The sequence below is a fragment of the Geotrypetes seraphini genome, chromosome 16, assembly GCF_902459505.1.
Source record: "Geotrypetes seraphini chromosome 16, aGeoSer1.1, whole genome shotgun sequence".
NCBI classification, from domain to species: Eukaryota; Metazoa; Chordata; class Amphibia; order Gymnophiona; family Dermophiidae; genus Geotrypetes; species Geotrypetes seraphini.
In genome coordinates, this window is record NC_047099.1 from 35,059,609 (window position 1) to 35,076,240 (window position 16,632).

General features: G+C 45.1%; 1 protein-coding gene across 1 annotated transcript in view; it reads right to left on the reverse strand.

The window, feature by feature from the left end:
• Positions 1-8,769: 8,769 nt before the first annotated feature.
• Positions 8,770-16,632, reverse strand: part of SHBG (sex hormone binding globulin) — a 30,543-nt gene continuing 22,680 nt past the window's right edge. Inside the window, exons 4-9 of the mRNA XM_033925414.1 lie at positions 15,932-16,121; positions 15,219-15,380; positions 14,665-14,818; positions 14,179-14,312; positions 11,029-11,248; positions 8,770-9,132 (exon numbers count right to left, since the gene is read on the reverse strand). Of these exons, the coding sequence (XP_033781305.1) occupies positions 8,975-9,132; positions 11,029-11,248; positions 14,179-14,312; positions 14,665-14,818; positions 15,219-15,380; positions 15,932-16,121 (1,018 nt within the window). The 3' untranslated portion in view covers positions 8,770-8,974. The remainder of the gene's footprint in view (positions 9,133-11,028; positions 11,249-14,178; positions 14,313-14,664; positions 14,819-15,218; positions 15,381-15,931; positions 16,122-16,632) is intronic.

Here is a 16,632-nt window from a genome sequence, read left to right on the forward strand (position 1 = left end):
AGAAAACTGGAACGCTCTGTCATAGGGGAAACACCCTCCAGGGATTCAAGACAAAGTTGGACAAGTTCCTGCTGAACAAGGACATACACTGGTAGGGCTAGTCTCGGTTAGGGCGCTGGTCTTTGACCAGAGGGCCGCCGCGTGAGCGGACTGCTGGGCACGATGGACCACAGTCTGACCCAGCAGCGGCAACTCTTATGTTCTTATGTAAAAGGAGCCCTTGGTTAGGTGCACCTCTTGCATCAGCACCCAAATAACAGCATCCAATTTTGGCCGCCATATATAGAATCTAGGCACGTGTATAATATATTTTGATATATATGTTACTTACATCTTCTATATCTGTTTATTAATATGGATATACCTTTTTATATACTTTATTTTCATTTTCGAGACAATCGAGCGCCGACAATTAGCAGGTCAACATACTTGCATTGAAGATTTAGAAATAATATCCATCAAACGTAAGTATGATCGATATAACATCAAAAACTGAAGACTAATTAATTATTATTTTAGTCCACAACTGGGATCCATGAACAAGCAATTAGAGAAAAACAAATACCATGGAATAATCTATTAGACAGGATCGGGGACATAGTTGACCCTCAGACAGCCAGTTCTGATTGTGTATTTGAATAAACCTTTATTAGTTTGCCACACTGGTGTCTTTGTTTTCTGGTCATTGTTCTGATTTTGAAGCAAAACAAGAAGATTCACCAAGAAAATGCCACAGAAAACCAGGAAAAACCAAGCACAAAGGACAGAAACTGGAATTGATAACCTTGATACTATAATCGGTTTATTACAAAGTCACAACACAGCAGGAGTGCTGTGGTATAGACCCGACACAGTGCAGGCTTCGGTCACAAAGGCCTTCTTCTGGGGTAGAGAATGACACGGGAACAAATTTTTCCCCGTCTCCACGGGAACTCATTTTTCCATCTCGTCCCCGCGAGTTCTTTTCCTGTTCCTGCCCCACTCCTGCAAGCTCCGTCCTCATCTGCACAAGCCTCAGACCCTTTAAAATCCTAAGTAGCAACATTCTAGAGCTCAGATTGTGATGTCATGATGCCTCATTCGACCAATGCCTAAGCTCCGTCCTCATCTGCGCAAGCCTCAAACCCTTTAAAATCATAAGCAGCAACATTCTAGAGCTGAGATTGTGATGTCATAATGTCTCATTCCACCAATGCCTAAGCTCCGTCCTCATCTGCACAAGCCTCAAACCCTTTCGAATCCTAAGTAACAACATTCTAGAGCTCAGATTGTGATGTCATGATGCCTCATTCGACCAATGCCTAAGCTCCATCCTCATCTGCGCAAGCCTCAAACCCTTTAAAATCATAAGCAGCAACATTCTAGAGCTGAGATTGTGATGTCATAATGTCTCATTCCACCAATGCCTAAGCTCCGTCCTCATCTGCACAAGCCTCAAACCCTTTCGAATCCTAAGTAACAACATTCTAGAGCTCAGATTGTGATGTCATAATGCCTCGTTCCACCAATGCCTAAGCTTCGCCCTCATCCGCACAAGCCTCAAACACTTGAAAATCCTAAATAGCAACATTCTAGAGCTCAGATTGTGATGTCATAATGCCTCGTTCCACCAATGCCTAAGCTTCGCCCTCATCTGCACAAGCCTCAAACACTTTAACATCCTAAGTAGCAACATTCTAGAGCTCAGATTGTGATGTCATAATGCCTCGTTCCACCAATGCCTAAGCTCCATCCTCATCTGCAGAAGCCTCAAACCCTTAAAAATCATAAGTGTTCGAGGCTTGTGCGGTTAAGGCCGAGCTTACGGGAATGGGACAGGGACAGGGAGAAAACTCACAGGGACGTGTCATTCTCTATTCTGGGGTCCTAGTTGATGTAACCACAAAATTTGGTATGCCTTTACTGCTAGGATTGGCAGCACACCAAATTTTGTGGTTACATCAACTAGGACCCCAGAAGAAGGTCTTTGTGACTGAAACACGGACCATGTCGGGTCCATACCATAACACTCCTACTGTATATTATTAAACTGCACCATTTATCGTGAAGACTATTTATAGTGATGACTTTTTAATAAACCGATTATAGTATCAAGATCATCGCTTCCTTTGTTCTGGTTTCTCCAGACCCATTCCTTCCTATCTAGCCTAGGGATTCAAGACAAAGTTAGACAAGCTCCTGCTGAACCAGGACGTACGCTGATAGGGCTAGTCTCAGTCAGGGCGCTGGTCTTTGACCAGAGGGCCGCCGCGTGAGCACTGGTCTGACCCAGCAGCGGCAATTCTAATGTTCTTATGTTCTAACAGTGGCCAGTCCAGGTGGCAGGATCCCAAAGAGGTGGACTAGAGGATAGGTTTGTTACCTTGCACCAAGGAGTGCTGGGTTCAACTCCCCTGACTGGATGCTTGAATTTTAAATCCAAATCAAAGCATGAAAGGTATAAAGGGAAGAAACCAAAAACATCTAAAGTCTGGCTGACTGGTGGCTCGGTAGCTAAAGGTTCAAGTCTAGTTTTGGCCTGAAGCTAGGTGGGACCAGAACAGGTAAGCAGGTGGGTTGGAGGGTGATTGGAGAAACGGGGTGGGGTAGATAGACCTATGTTCAAAGCAGCTTGAGATTGTGCTACTCTTTACTTTAAAAAATGGACTAAATTTGAGTAAAACCAATCTCTTCTCTTGGAGCAGAATCAACTCTTACTCCTTAGCTGAGGCTTGAACCCGCAGCCTTCTGTTACTAACCCAGCACTCTAACCTTGAGCCAGCCAGGATTTTACATCAAAAGCTTTTTGGAACTTCTATTTCTCCATCTCTGGGTTCAAATCACCACAGCAGATACAAGATCTAAGGCTGTCAAAAAGGCAGTCAGGGAAGCCAAACTTCAAACAGAGGAAGATCTAGCACGGAACATTAAAAAAGGGGACAAATCCTTCTTTAGGTACATTAGCGACAGGAAGAGAAACAAAAATGGAATAGAACGCCTTAGGCAATCAGATGGAAACTACGCAGAATCTGATATTGCCAAGGCAGAACTGCTAAACGAATACTTTTGCTCAGTATTCACCTGTGAAGCACCGGGAAATGGTCCACAACTGCAAATAAGAGATAGCCAAAATGACCTGTTTCGTGATTACGAGTTTACACCTAGTAGCGTCTACCACGAACTTTCAAGACTCAAAGTAGACAAAGCCATGGGGCCAGACAATCTACACCCCAGGGTACTCAGAGAGCTGAGTGAAGCTCTGGCTGAACCACTATCCGTACTCTTCAATCTTTCCATGCGCACGGGAAAAGTACCCCTAGACTGGAAAACAGCTAACGTAATTCCACTCCACAAAAAGGGCTGCAGAACAGAGACAGGAAATTATAGACCGGTGAGTCTCACATCCATAGTGTGCAAACTCATGGAAACACTGATCAAACAGGAACTTGACAAAATTCTAGACGAAGAAAATTTACGTGATCCTCATCAACACGGATTTACCAGGGGAAGGTCCTGCCAATCTAATCTGATTGACTTCTTTGATTGGGTGACCAATCATCTGGATGCCGGTGAGTCCCTTGACGTGATATATTTGGACTTCAGCAAAGCTTTTGATAGCGTCCCACACCGCAGGCTGTTGAACAAACTAAAATCAATGGGATTAGGAGATACATTCACTACATGGGTAAGGGATTGGCTAGATGGTAGGCTTCAAAGGGTGATGGTAAACGGTACCCCCTCCAAAACGTCAGCAGTGATGAGTGGAGTACCTCAGGGCTCCGTCTTAGGGCCGATTCTATTCAATTTATTCATAGGAGATTTGACCCTAGGACTTAGAGGAAAAGTATCACTGTTTGCCGACGATGCCAAACTATGCAACATAGTTAATAAAAGCAGTGTGCCTGACTTTATGACGCAGGACCTAAAAAAGCTTGAACAGTGGTCATCAACTTGGCAGCTAGGCTTTAATGCTAAAAAATGTAAAGTAATGCACCTAGGCAAAAAAAATCCACACAGAACTTACACACTAAATGGTGAAACCTTGTCCAGGACCACGGTGGAACGGGATTTAGGAGTGATCATTAGCGACGACATGAAGGCTGCCAATCAAGTGGAGAAGGCTTCGTCCAAGGCAAGACAAATGATGGGCTGTATCCGTAGGGGTTTTGTCAGCAGAAAACCTGAAGTCATAATGCCACTGTACAGATCCATGGTGAGACCTCATCTCGAATATTGTGTTCAATTCTGGAGACCACACTACCGAAAAGATGTGTTGAGAATTGAGTTGGTTCAGCGAATGGCTACCAAGATGGTCTTGGGGCTCAAGGATCTCACGTATGAAGAAAGGTTAAAAAAACTGCGAATGTACTCACTGGAGGAGCGAAGAGAGAGAGGGGACATGATTGAGACCTTTAAGTATATTACTGGGCATATAGAGGTGAAAGATGATATCTTCAGTCTTACAGGGCCCTCGGTAACCAGAGGACACTCGCTAAAAATCAGGGGAGGGAAATTTCGAGGTGATGCTAGGAAGTACTTCTTCACCGAAAGGGTGGTCGATCATTGGAACGAGCTGCCTCAGCGGGTGATTGAGGCCAGCAGCGTGTTAGAATTCAAGAGAAAATGGGATATTCATGTGGGATCTCTAGGAGAGTAAGAATCAGGGAGTGAATCATTGGTATGGGCAGACTCGATGGGCTATGGCCCTTTTCTGCCGTCAATTTCTATGTTTCTATGTTTCTATGAGCTGCAAGTGGCTATAAGGTAGTTTTCATCCCAAGTCCCTGCCTTGATCTCAATAACCAACTGATGGAGAACAATTTAAAAGGGCAAATAAAAAGGGGTTCATTCATTCACTTCTGTTCAAAATCTGCCTGCAGAGGCTATTCCAGACACTGGCCACTGGAGGGCGCCATTGTTTATGGAATCAGTACTGCAGAGATGCTCAGTGCTGCCCTCCTGTGGTAAATGTCTAACATAAAGGCTGAAAAAAACGTGGTTAATGTGGGAAATGCAAATCAATCAAAACTGGACACATTTAAGGAAAGGGGAACTGAAACCAAAGGATAAGATTTGGAAAGTTGCAACCCAGGACAGTGGATTACGGGAGATACGGATCGCAGCAAATACAGGAGTGGGAAAATGAAAAAAACAGAAATGTAACTGCTAGGAACAGTTACCCTATTCATAGACATCTGCAAGGTGCTGAGGGTAGTAATTTTCAATGTAGAAAGATGCAATGAAATAACATCTCACATTCGCTGGGAACTTTGTAAACACTTTAACATCATTGGACTGGAAGAGCACTGGGGGACCCACAACCCTAAGAGAATTCTCGAGAACGAAGAGGTTATGATCACCTGGGTCATCCCCATTCTGACCAGTAAAAAGCTGGATGCAAAGAAACTGGACACAGTGGTGAAAGGGAAAAACCCCAGATGGACATTAATCAGCAAAGTGTCTTCCCTTAGCGATAACTCTATAAGCTGCAGGAAAAGAAAGGAGATCCTCAAGTACCAAGAGATACAGTCAGAGTAGTTGCCAGATTTTACTCTAGTAAAATCCGGATCCCTAGACCCAGTCCCTCCCCCCTCCAGTTCCACACATCCCCATCCTGGTACGCCCCAGTCCCGCCTCCATGGCCCGTGTAAAGCCAGGGATATGCAGTACTTTAAAATGAGATTTACCATTTTCTGGACAGGCAAACCCTCACAATTTCTGATTTTTTCATTGCCGTTGACAGTGTGTAGCCTTCTGCAAGAAAGCACACAAGCAACGATACTGGACTGCTTATCCTATGCAAAAGTGACCCATTTGGAGACACTGCTCCTGAGAGAAATTGACTTATCTGTGTGTCCTGTAACCAAGCATTTTTTATTTTTTTTCTAATCACAAAAACACTCTACTTTTCTATGCCTTTGGATTAAAGGCGGTTGTCACTTATTATTGCATCCCCCCACCCCATTTCTCTGTTCAGCTGTTTGATATGTATTCTCCAGTTGGGTGTCTGTTTCATCGCTGAGTTCTTCCTCCAGCCATCCGTGCTGTATTCGTATTTGACATGGCCTCAAGCTAGAGGGATCTGAAATTTACAATGGCAATGCAGTTGTGTTCCATTGGTCCTTTTTTTAATAATCCAGAAAGATGGGAAAAGTTAAAACAAACCTGTGTCATCTCACTATAAATAATTTAAAGAAACAGTATAAAATACAAATATTTAAAAAAATGTAATACTTTATATGAAAGTACGACAATATCACCATTGTCACATGGCAGATTCTCCTTCAATAATCCTAATCCCCCTCCCCCCCCATTACAAAGGCTCAGTAGTGGCTGCCATGCGGCAAATGCTCCGATGCCCATTGAACCCCCTATGGGCATTGGAATAATTACCGTGGCCCATCGCGATAATCGCTTTTGTAAAAGAGGCCTTATTCCAGAGGTGGCATGAACACCTTCCACTGAGCCAGGGGTAGGCAATTCCGGTCCTCGAGAGCCGGAGCCAGGTCAGGTTTTCAGGATATCCACAATAAATATGCATAAGATAGATTTGCATTTCAAGGAAGCAATGCATGCAAATTCATCTCAGGATATCCACAATAAATATGTATGAGATTAATTTGCATGCACTGCTTCCTTGAGATGCAAATCTATCTTATGCATATTTATTGTGGATATCCTGAAAACCTGATCTGTCTCCGGCTCTCGAGGACCGGAATTGCCTACCCCTGGCCTAGTGCAAGGTGTTCATGCTTTTGCAGCAAGAGGCTGAGGGTTCAAATGTCTTTTATCTAGTTTTGAAATTGAATCAGAGAGAGAAAGGTACGAAGGAGAGAAAAGTCAACCCAAAGGTCACTGGGTAAGTGGTGGCCTTGTGGAAAGTGTTCCTGTTTTTGGAGCAAGCGGATGAGGGTTCAAATCCTTTCATGAATAAATCTCTCTTATCTATTTTTAAAACAGAGCACTCTAATATGAATGTAATGATGTTATGTGTATTATGTATATTGTGAAATTTTAAATAAAGTGTTTAATAAATAACTGATTCAAATTTAATAAGAGGGTGATATAGATTTATTTATTGTCTGAGGAGAGAACAGGATCCAAGGTGTAGGAGACAGCTATGGAGGGAGCAGGGTTCATAGACAACCCCGCGAGAGACAAAGGCGCGCGCCGACAACTGAGCGCAAGACGGAGGCGCGCGCCAAAGAAAATGACAGTTTTTAGGGGCTCCGACGGGGGGTTTTGTTGGGGAGCCCCCCCCAGTTTACTTAATAGAGATCGCGCCGGCGTTGTGGGGGGTTTGGGGGGTTGTAACCCTCCACATTTTACTGTAAACTTAACTTTTCCCCTAAAAACAGGGAAAAGGTGAAGTTTTCAGTAAAATGTGGGGGGTTACAACCCCCCAAGCCCCCCACAACGCCCCCACAACGCGGCGCGATCTCTATTAAGTAAAGTGGGGGGGTTCCCCCCCTACACCCCCCCGTCGGAGCCCTAAAAACAGTAATTTTCTGGGGCGCGCACCTCCACGCTGCGCTCAATTGTCCTGGCGCGCCTTTGTCCTGACACCGTGTAGTTCTCTGCTTAGTTTGGCTCTGGCCGTGGAATGAAAGGGTGACAGAAGATCAGGACGCCCTATTGACTGTGGGGTGAGGGGACCGATTGAACATTGACACCTGTAAGACCTTTTATTTATTCAATGTCTTATACTGTTCTCCCAGGGGAACTCAGAACGATTTACATGAATTTACTCAGGCACTCAAGTATTTTTCCCTGTCTGTCCCGGCGGGCTCACAATCTATTTAGTGTAGCTGGGGCAATGGGGGGGACCAGGTGGCCCGCTCAGGGTCACAGAGGACAATGTGGGCTTGAATTCCAACAACTAGTGGATGTCGAGGCTCTAATTATAACCCCTGCACCACCCTCTCAGACATCATATGGTAGCAAATAGCAAGGTAGCCATTGTTTGATAGAGATGGCAAATGTAATGCGAAGACAAGGAAACAAAACCTCACGGTAAGCAAGCAAGGGACTCTGCCATCCCCTCTCAGCTATGCCTATGGGCTGGCTATATGTGTAGGGTAAGAGATATATAAAACAGTGGTCTCAGACTCACGGCCCGGGGACCACATGCGGCCCGCCAGGTACTATTTTGAGTCCCTCGGTTTGTTTAAAGTAAAATAAAACCGTCTCTTTAGCTATAAATGACAATATTATTATTAAGGCTTAGCCAAAAGGAAAGATTTATAAACTATACAGAGTTTTACCTCGTGCAAAATTGTCATTTCTTTAATAAGACATTAACTATTTTTTTCTGAGGCCCTCCAAGTACCTACAAATCCCAAAATGTGGCCCTGCAAAGGGTTTGAGTTGGAGACCACTGGCTTAACTGTATCCATGACATCCTGTTTGTCTTTGGGAAGTAGAGCTGAGATTGTGATGTCATAATGCCTCATTCCACCAATAAGAGCCAACCTCATCAGTGATGTAACAATGGCTCAATTGTCCTGTACTCCCCTCTGCCGTCCAACCCAGCCAATAGATTAACTGTTCCCCTTAACTCAGTGGTCTCAAACACGTGGCCCACCAGATACTATTTTGAGGCCCTCGGTATGTTTATCATAATCACAAAAGTAAAATAAAACAGTTTCTCGATCTTATGTCTCTTTAGCTATAAATTACAATATTATTATTAAGACTTAGCCAAAAGGAAAGATTTATAAACTAGAAAGAGTTTGACCTCATGCAAAATTGTCATTTCTTTAATAAGACAGTAACTATTTTTTCTGAGGCCCTCCAAGTACCGTCAAATCCAAAATGTGGCCCTGCAAAGGGTTGGAGTTGGAGACCACTGATATACAAAAATACAGTATATTGCATAATTCCAGAGGCAGAGATAAATTTATTCAGATGTAGGGGAAACACACTAAAAACCGCACACCCACAACTTGCACCGGTCTTTTGAACTCTGTGATGTCTACACCTCTAAAGAGTGCACTTAGCTGTTGAGAGGGAACTGGGGGCAGCTGTGGGACCAGACTGTATCGCTCTTGTACAGGGCAGAGTCCATATCCAGTGTACGCCCCTGTAGCTGGATTTCAGAGAGACAGCCCTCAAAGAACACATCGCTCTCTTCAGGGGACATCTTCTCCATGTCTAAAGAAGGAACAGAACCATAAGATGAGATAAGTGGGAAGGTCCGTGGGTTTTAATTTGGGGTGCCCGTGCGCTTGGGCTTTCTCTGAATGATATGGCATCAGGGAGGTCTGCGGGGCTGGAATACAATATGGAGGTCATTTTTTTTTGCACGTGAAATCTCTTTTAAACATGGAGTACTTGTAAAACAATGTTGGAGAAAATATATATTTTTTTACTCAACAAAGATGCATCTAGAACAGTGTTTTTCAACCTTTTTACACCTATGGACCGGCAGAAATAAAAGAATTATTCTGTAGACCGGCATCAGTCCATGGACCAGCAGTTGAAGAACACGTGGGCCAGACCCCGCCCATCTCTACCCAATCTCCACCCCAGACCCCGCCCCCATAATAGTACTAATTGCACCTTGCACGTCCCTTGCCTCATCTGACGTTGCAATGTCAGAGAGAAGGCTTCCGGTTCAGGCGCAGGATGCCCGTAGGATCCACTGCCTGTGGCTTTGTGCACTGAATCAGTTAGGAAGAGGGAGCTGGCTCGAAGATAACGCCACATCGATCGCACCGTGGACTGGCGGTTGAAGAACACTGTTTTGGTCCTGATGCACGTGCTGGCCCTGTGGACCGGCAGGAAATTTCTGTGGACCGGCACCGGTCCATGGACCGGTGGTTGAAGAACACTGATCTAGAATATGATAAAGTAATCAGAAGTCTTGCAGAATATAAGAATAACATATTACTATAACAATTGTGATTCACCTTTCAACCTTCAAATTATTGCATATGTGATTGAATATTTTTCTTTTGTATGCTGGCTTTTAGAACCTAAGCCGCCCAGATGGAATATCTGTGGTGTAGGATAGTAAGATTTTAATAATCTTGCTGGTAAAAGCAGTTAATATAGCTGGGTTTAAAAAAACGTTTAGACAAATTCCTGGAGGAAAAGCCCATAAACTGTTAATAAGGTAACCTGGGGTCGGTAGCATGGAATTTTGATATGTTTTGGGATTCTGCCAGGTATTTGTGACCTGGATTGGCCACTGTTAGAAACTCAATACAGGGCTAGATGGACCATCAGTTTGACAGTATCAGTGGCAGAGTAAGGGGGAGACGGGAGGGGGGTGCCCCGACATCCCTGCCATGCGCCGCTTCCCTTCCCTCGTACCTCTTTCCCCAGCGTGAGCAGTATCATGAACTTGCTGCCCGCGTCGGTGTCGGCTCCCTCTGCCGTCACGTCGAGGTCCCACGCCAACACATTACTTAAATGTCTTTGGAAGGGTTTGGGAGGGGTCATGGTACTTGGATGCCTTTGGAAGCATCATGGCACTTGGATTTGGAAGATGTTATGGAGCTTAGATGCCTTCGAAAGGGTGCCGACGCCCTGCGTTTGGGAGGGGGTCACGGTGTCTGAGGTTGTTTAGGGGAATGCAGAGCTCATTCTGGCCCCGATTCTATAAGCAATGCCTTAAACATCGGTGTCGAGGAACGCAGCACCTAGCACGAGTTAGGAACTGTTTATAGAATTGCCCTTAGTGGCACTTAAATCGGACTGAGGTTTTTTTTCTTGCCCTAAGTACCGACACCTACGCACAAAACACATCCACGATCTACCCATGATCTACTCTTAACCATTCCTACTCTCTGGTAGGCACGTTGGACTAGCTGAAAGTGGGAGGAGCCTACCACCCAATTAATTGTAATTTAAACCAACGATTGAGCCAATTAAGCTTGTTATTGGTGCTGATTAAGCTAATTAAATAGTTACGCAAGGCCCCTAATTTTAGCTGTCTTTTTTAGAATATATGGCTCGGCCTCATTTGTGATTCTGTTGTTTTTTTCCATTTATTGGAGGCCCCTGGTTTCACCTTCCACACACAAGTAGACATTGAACACTTACTTGGGAGTCCCCCAAAGGAAATCTGACCTCCCTTTTTGTGCCAGGCAGTCCTGAGTTCCTGGTAATCCACCTGTTGGACGGGGTGCTCAATTTTTTCATCACCCAGCTTCCAGATGAGGTGAGTAGGGGAAATTGTAAGGAGCAGCGAGAAGCCTAGGCACGTCTTGGGGGGGAGAGGCAGCTCCAGAGAGGTATTACTACCAAATTCCAAGGAGAAACCCTGCAAGACAAGCAGCAAACTCATTAACAGGCATTTCTAGTACCTTCATCTCAAAAATGTATGGAATAAAATCTAATTTGAAGAGAACACTAAAACGCCCATCTCTTAATCTCCTAATATCATATATACTGGAATATATCTCTCCATCCGAATATAAGTCAAGACCCCCATTTTTCCATCCAAGAAGGAAGAAAAATGGTTGACTCAAATATGTCGGGCGGCTTAATAATCAAGTGCCCTGCCGTTCCAGGATCTGCACTCAATGTCCCCTCCCTCCCCTGTTAAGCTCTGCATCCAGCCCACTTCCCTTCCTCCCCTGTCCCCCTCCCCGCTCGTACCTCTTCTCCCACTGGAATCCCCGGTGGTCCAGAGGTGTAGCGGGCAGGAGCCGGCCCAACCATTAGGCATGATTATTTATTCTTTTAATTATTTATAGACCATTTATAGCCTAAGTACTTTATCATATTTCCCTATCTGTCCCGGTGGGCTCAAACTCTATCTAGTGTACCTTGTACAACGAGGGGATTAAGTGACTTGGGGGGCTCACAAGGATCAGTGAGGCTATAGCTCTAACCCCTGCCCCATACACTCCCCATTAGACAGTCACCCATGGCAGCAGGTTCTTGCTTGGGGGGGCAGCAAAGAATAACCACAGTCATAGCAAAACAACAGATCCTGACAGCCACACAAAAAGAACCAATGACACGTACTTTAAACTGTATTTTTTTAGGATTTTTGTTGGATGAATATGATTATTGAGTATAATTATCAAAATTATGGAGCGAGGCTGCAGTCTAGAAGCCTAAAACTTAATTGACAGGGGGGGGGGAGAGTGTAAAGCATAAAATTTTGCCTAGGATATTCACCACCCTTGCACTGGCTCTGCATTTAAGAATAAATGCCTAGGCAAGCATCTCACTGGGCTAGGGGCTAGACACATGAATCTTGACACTTGTATTCCGGGGGTGTGGATCCCACCATTAGTTTCCCGAGGGTTTGGATAATGTTACACTTAAGAGAGAGGGCATGAGATTTGTGGCACTAGTACCCTGGGGCTTCAGATTCTACTGCTCTCAGAGGCTGGGAATATGGATTCTGGCATTAGGGCACTTGGGTATATGCATGCCAGTATTCCCCTTGGCTGGAAGTGTGAACCCTAACACTATTATGTGTACACAGCAGTGCTCAGAGGCTGGGAATATGGTTTCTGACATTAGTGACCTTGAGTGTGGGATCTCACTGTGTTCAAAAGCAGAGAGTGTGAATTCTTGTACCAGTTTGCTGGGGTGTATGAATCCCATGATATTTGGAGGCTGGGCGTGTGTATCCTGGTACGACTGTACTGAGGTGTGTAGATCCCATGATATTTGGAGGCTGGGCGTGTGTATCCTGGTACGACTGTACTGAGGTGTGTAGATCCCATGATATTTGGAGGCTGGGCGTGTGTATCCTAGTACGACTGTACTGAGGTGTGTAGATCCCATGATATTTGGAGGCTGGGCGTGTGTATCTTAGTACGACTGTACTGAGGTGTGTAGATCCCATGATATTTGGAGGCTGGGTGTGTGTATCCTGGTACGATTGTATTGGGGTGTCAGTTTATGTGATATTTGGAGGCAGGGCATATGTATCCTAGTACAATTGTCATGAGGTACGATTGTACTGAGGTGTGTAGATCCCATGATATTTGGAGGCTGGGCGTGTGTATCCTGGTACGACTGTACTGAGGTGTGTAGATCCCATGATATTTGGAGGCTGGGCGTGTGTTTCCTAGTACGACTGTACTGAGGTGTGTAGATCCCATGATATTTGGAGGCTGGGTGTGTGTATCCTGGTACGATTGTATTGGGGTGTCAGTTTATGTGATATTTGGAGGCAGGGCATATGTATCCTAGTACAATTGTCATGAGGTACGATTGTACTGAGGTGTGTAGATCCCATGATATTTGGAGGCTGGGCGTGTATATCCTGGTACGACTGTACTGAGGTGTGTAGATCCCATGATATTTGGAGGCTGTGCGTGTGTATCCTGGTACGACTGTACTGAGGTGTGTAGATCCCATGATATTTGGAGGCTGGGTGTGTGTATCCTGGTACGATTGTATTGGGGTGTCAGTTTATGTGATATTTGGAGGCAGGGCATATGTATCCTAGTACAATTGTCATGAGGTACGATTGTACTGAGGTGTGTAGATCCCATGATATTTGGAGGCTGGGCGTGTGTATCCTAGTACGACTGTACTGAGGTGTGTAGATCCCATGATATTTGGAGGCTGGGTGTGTGTATCCTGGTACGATTGTATTGGGGTGTCAGTTTATGTGATATTTGGAGGCAGGGCATATGTATCCTAGTACAATTGTCATGAGGTACGATTGTACTGAGGTGTGTAGATCCCATGATATTTGGAGGCTGGGCGTGTGTATCCTGGTACGACTGTACTGAGGTGTGTAGATCCCATGATATTTGGAGGCTGGGTGTGTGTATCCTGATATGATTGTATTGGGGTGTCAGTTTATGTGATATTTGGAGGCAGGGCATATGTATCCTAGTACAATTGTCATGAGGTATGTGGATCCCATGGTCATGGAACCTGGGCATGTATATCCTGGTACGATTGTACTGAGGTGTGTAGATCCCATGATAATGGAGGCTGGGCGTGTGTATCCTGGGATGTTTGCACTGGGGTGTGTGGATGTCATGAAATCAGCAGGTTGGCCTTGTAGCACTACAGTGCCGGGGAGAAGTGCATAAGGAAAGTCTTAACACTAGGTCCTGCCTCATTACTACAGTGGAATGGGGTGGGCCACTAGAGCCAAGGCTTGACCAATAGTCTATCCAGCACAAGATCAGGAATCAAGCAGCCTGGGTTTGCTTGTCCTCTCCGACCAAAAAAGAATCCCACTGCCCCTGGGTGCAGATACTCTCGCACCTGTTCGTTGACCCTCAGCACCAGCAGTAGCATGTGGTCCTCAACTGAGAAGGCCAGCAAGATTCCTCTTCTCTTGTCCATATGGATGCCCATCTCCAGTGTCACTGCCCAGTCATCCCGAGGCATGATGCCCTCTATGCCAAAGCCGTTGCCAGAAAGGGAAGATATGATGGCAAAACCCCCAAAAAGGAAAAGACAGACAGAATTACCCCATTGCATCACAAACGAGATCTACAACATCAGCCTCTCCTAAACCATACAGTGCATCCAACCCTATGTTAAAGGGCCTCAGACCCTCGCCTGAGCCTCGGATCTTCAGATTTTCCACTGGAAAGCATGATGGGATTTGCAGTCCTGCCATCCTGTTCCCTTTATACAGACAACTCTAGGGGGGCCACTAGTTTTCTGGGGTGACTAGACAAATGGAGAGGAGGGACAGAGGGCAAACCTTAATCCATTCCACCATGCAGTGGCCGATCAGATTACCTGAGGTGCGGAAGGTAGCTATCCCAGCTCCAGAGAAGAAGCTTCCCTTCTGGATGGAGGAAAAACAGGGTTTCACACCAGGGGGGTGGATCCAGCTGCTGGTTTGATTCAGCCATTTCCACCTCCGAAAGCATGCATCCAGGGCCGTGTTCATCTGTAGCAGATAGAAGATGACCTGTGAGGATTCATTAACTCCCTACCTCATTATAAGGTAACTATCCCCTTTAACACTTCTCAGCTCCCTCATCCTCTCTAGCATCTCTTATCTCTCTGTGTCCTTCAATCACCTCTCATTTCTCTGTGACACCCCTCATTATAAAACAATTGTCCTTTCTAACATTTCTCATCTCTCTGTAACCCCTTTCATTATAATGCAATCATCCCCCCCTCTAACATGTAGCATCTCTCTGACCCTCCTCATTGTAAAATTGTTGCTCCCTCATCCTTCACCTCCCAATACCCCTCATCTCTTAATGATCATTTCTCTTGTTATGCAGCTGGCAACCTCTCTACCTTTAGTAATCTCTCATTAGAAAGTAATCTGTGGGTCTTACGGGCATCAACAGATTGCTATGATTGGTTTGGATGCCTCCAACAGCGATCGTCATCTTCGGGTTCTGTATTTCGTTGATAGGTTCGGTGGCCCCTCCGATTGTGAACATCATCTTTCCGTCCGCCTCCAATAAAACCAGGTTCCTCTCATTGCTTACCTTCAACTGGAAACACAAGGGAAATCTTTCAAAGTCAGGCCTTTACTAGCTGTCAACTGACTTTTTTCCCATCTGATTCTTTCTCATCGGGGATCATCTTCTGTGGAAGGCCTCATTCCCTGTTCAATCTTATCTGATTCTCAACAGGGATCTTCTCTTGCTAGGCCTCTTTCTTGACTCTTTCCTATCTGGGTCCCATCAGGATTGCCTTGTGAGACCGTTCACATTACTACCTTTCATCTGGCTCTTATCAATCATTCTCCCCATTAAGCCTCTCTCTTACTCTCTTTCAAGTGGCTCTCATCAGATTCTCCCCCTGCCAGGCCTCCTTTCTGACTCCATCCCATCTGGTGCTCATCAGGATCCACCCTGTGAAGCACCTTTCCTTCTCATTTGACCCCCCTATCCCCTGTCAGACCTCGCTCTCCTTTCTCTTTCTCATTTGATACTCATTAAACAACCCTGGTTGTTTGCCCATCTCCCGTTTTGCTTAGGTGGTTTAAGCATCTGGGAGCCATCACACAGGTGCCACCGTTCCTACAGCCCCGTTCTCTTACATTGTGCCATTGTCCGTCATTCAATGCATCCCCTCCGCAAACGGTGATCTCACATAAACTGTTCTGAATCTGGACCTCCGGCCTCCCATTCCTCAACCCTAGTAGGAACCATTCCGTGTTATTTCTGACATTTGCATGGAAGATCGCACCCTCTGGATCTAAGGTCCGGATTTCAAAGTGAGAGGAAGAGCTGTGTGTGAGAAATCAAGTGGAAAAAAAAATAACTAATGCATTTTTGCTAACAGATGTATGGTGTTAATTACTGCAGGGTATAATAACATTAGGGGGACATTGATACCAATAATTTTCTGCCAAGGTATGCAAAAGACAGTAAGGGAGGACGGATGAGACATTCCTGAGAACACAATGCATCCAGTAACGGTAAAAACCTAATGCTTCAGCAATATTACATGATTACAATATTACAATATTGTGTGGCTGACTATCCTGCTGTCCACGGAGAACCTACGTTACAGGTAAGTAACTACACTTTACTACTCATGATTGCCAATTACGGTACTGCTTATTAACCTTTTCCTATCGTGCGTCCCGGATGACGGGACATTCCAAAAATGTCGTTGCCATCGTATGGCCAAAATATTTGAATTTACAGACTTGTGACTCGTTTACGTTACGTTTACAATAGCCGTAAAATGATAACGGTGAATAATACAAAGCTTTGCTAAAAATAATTACGATTG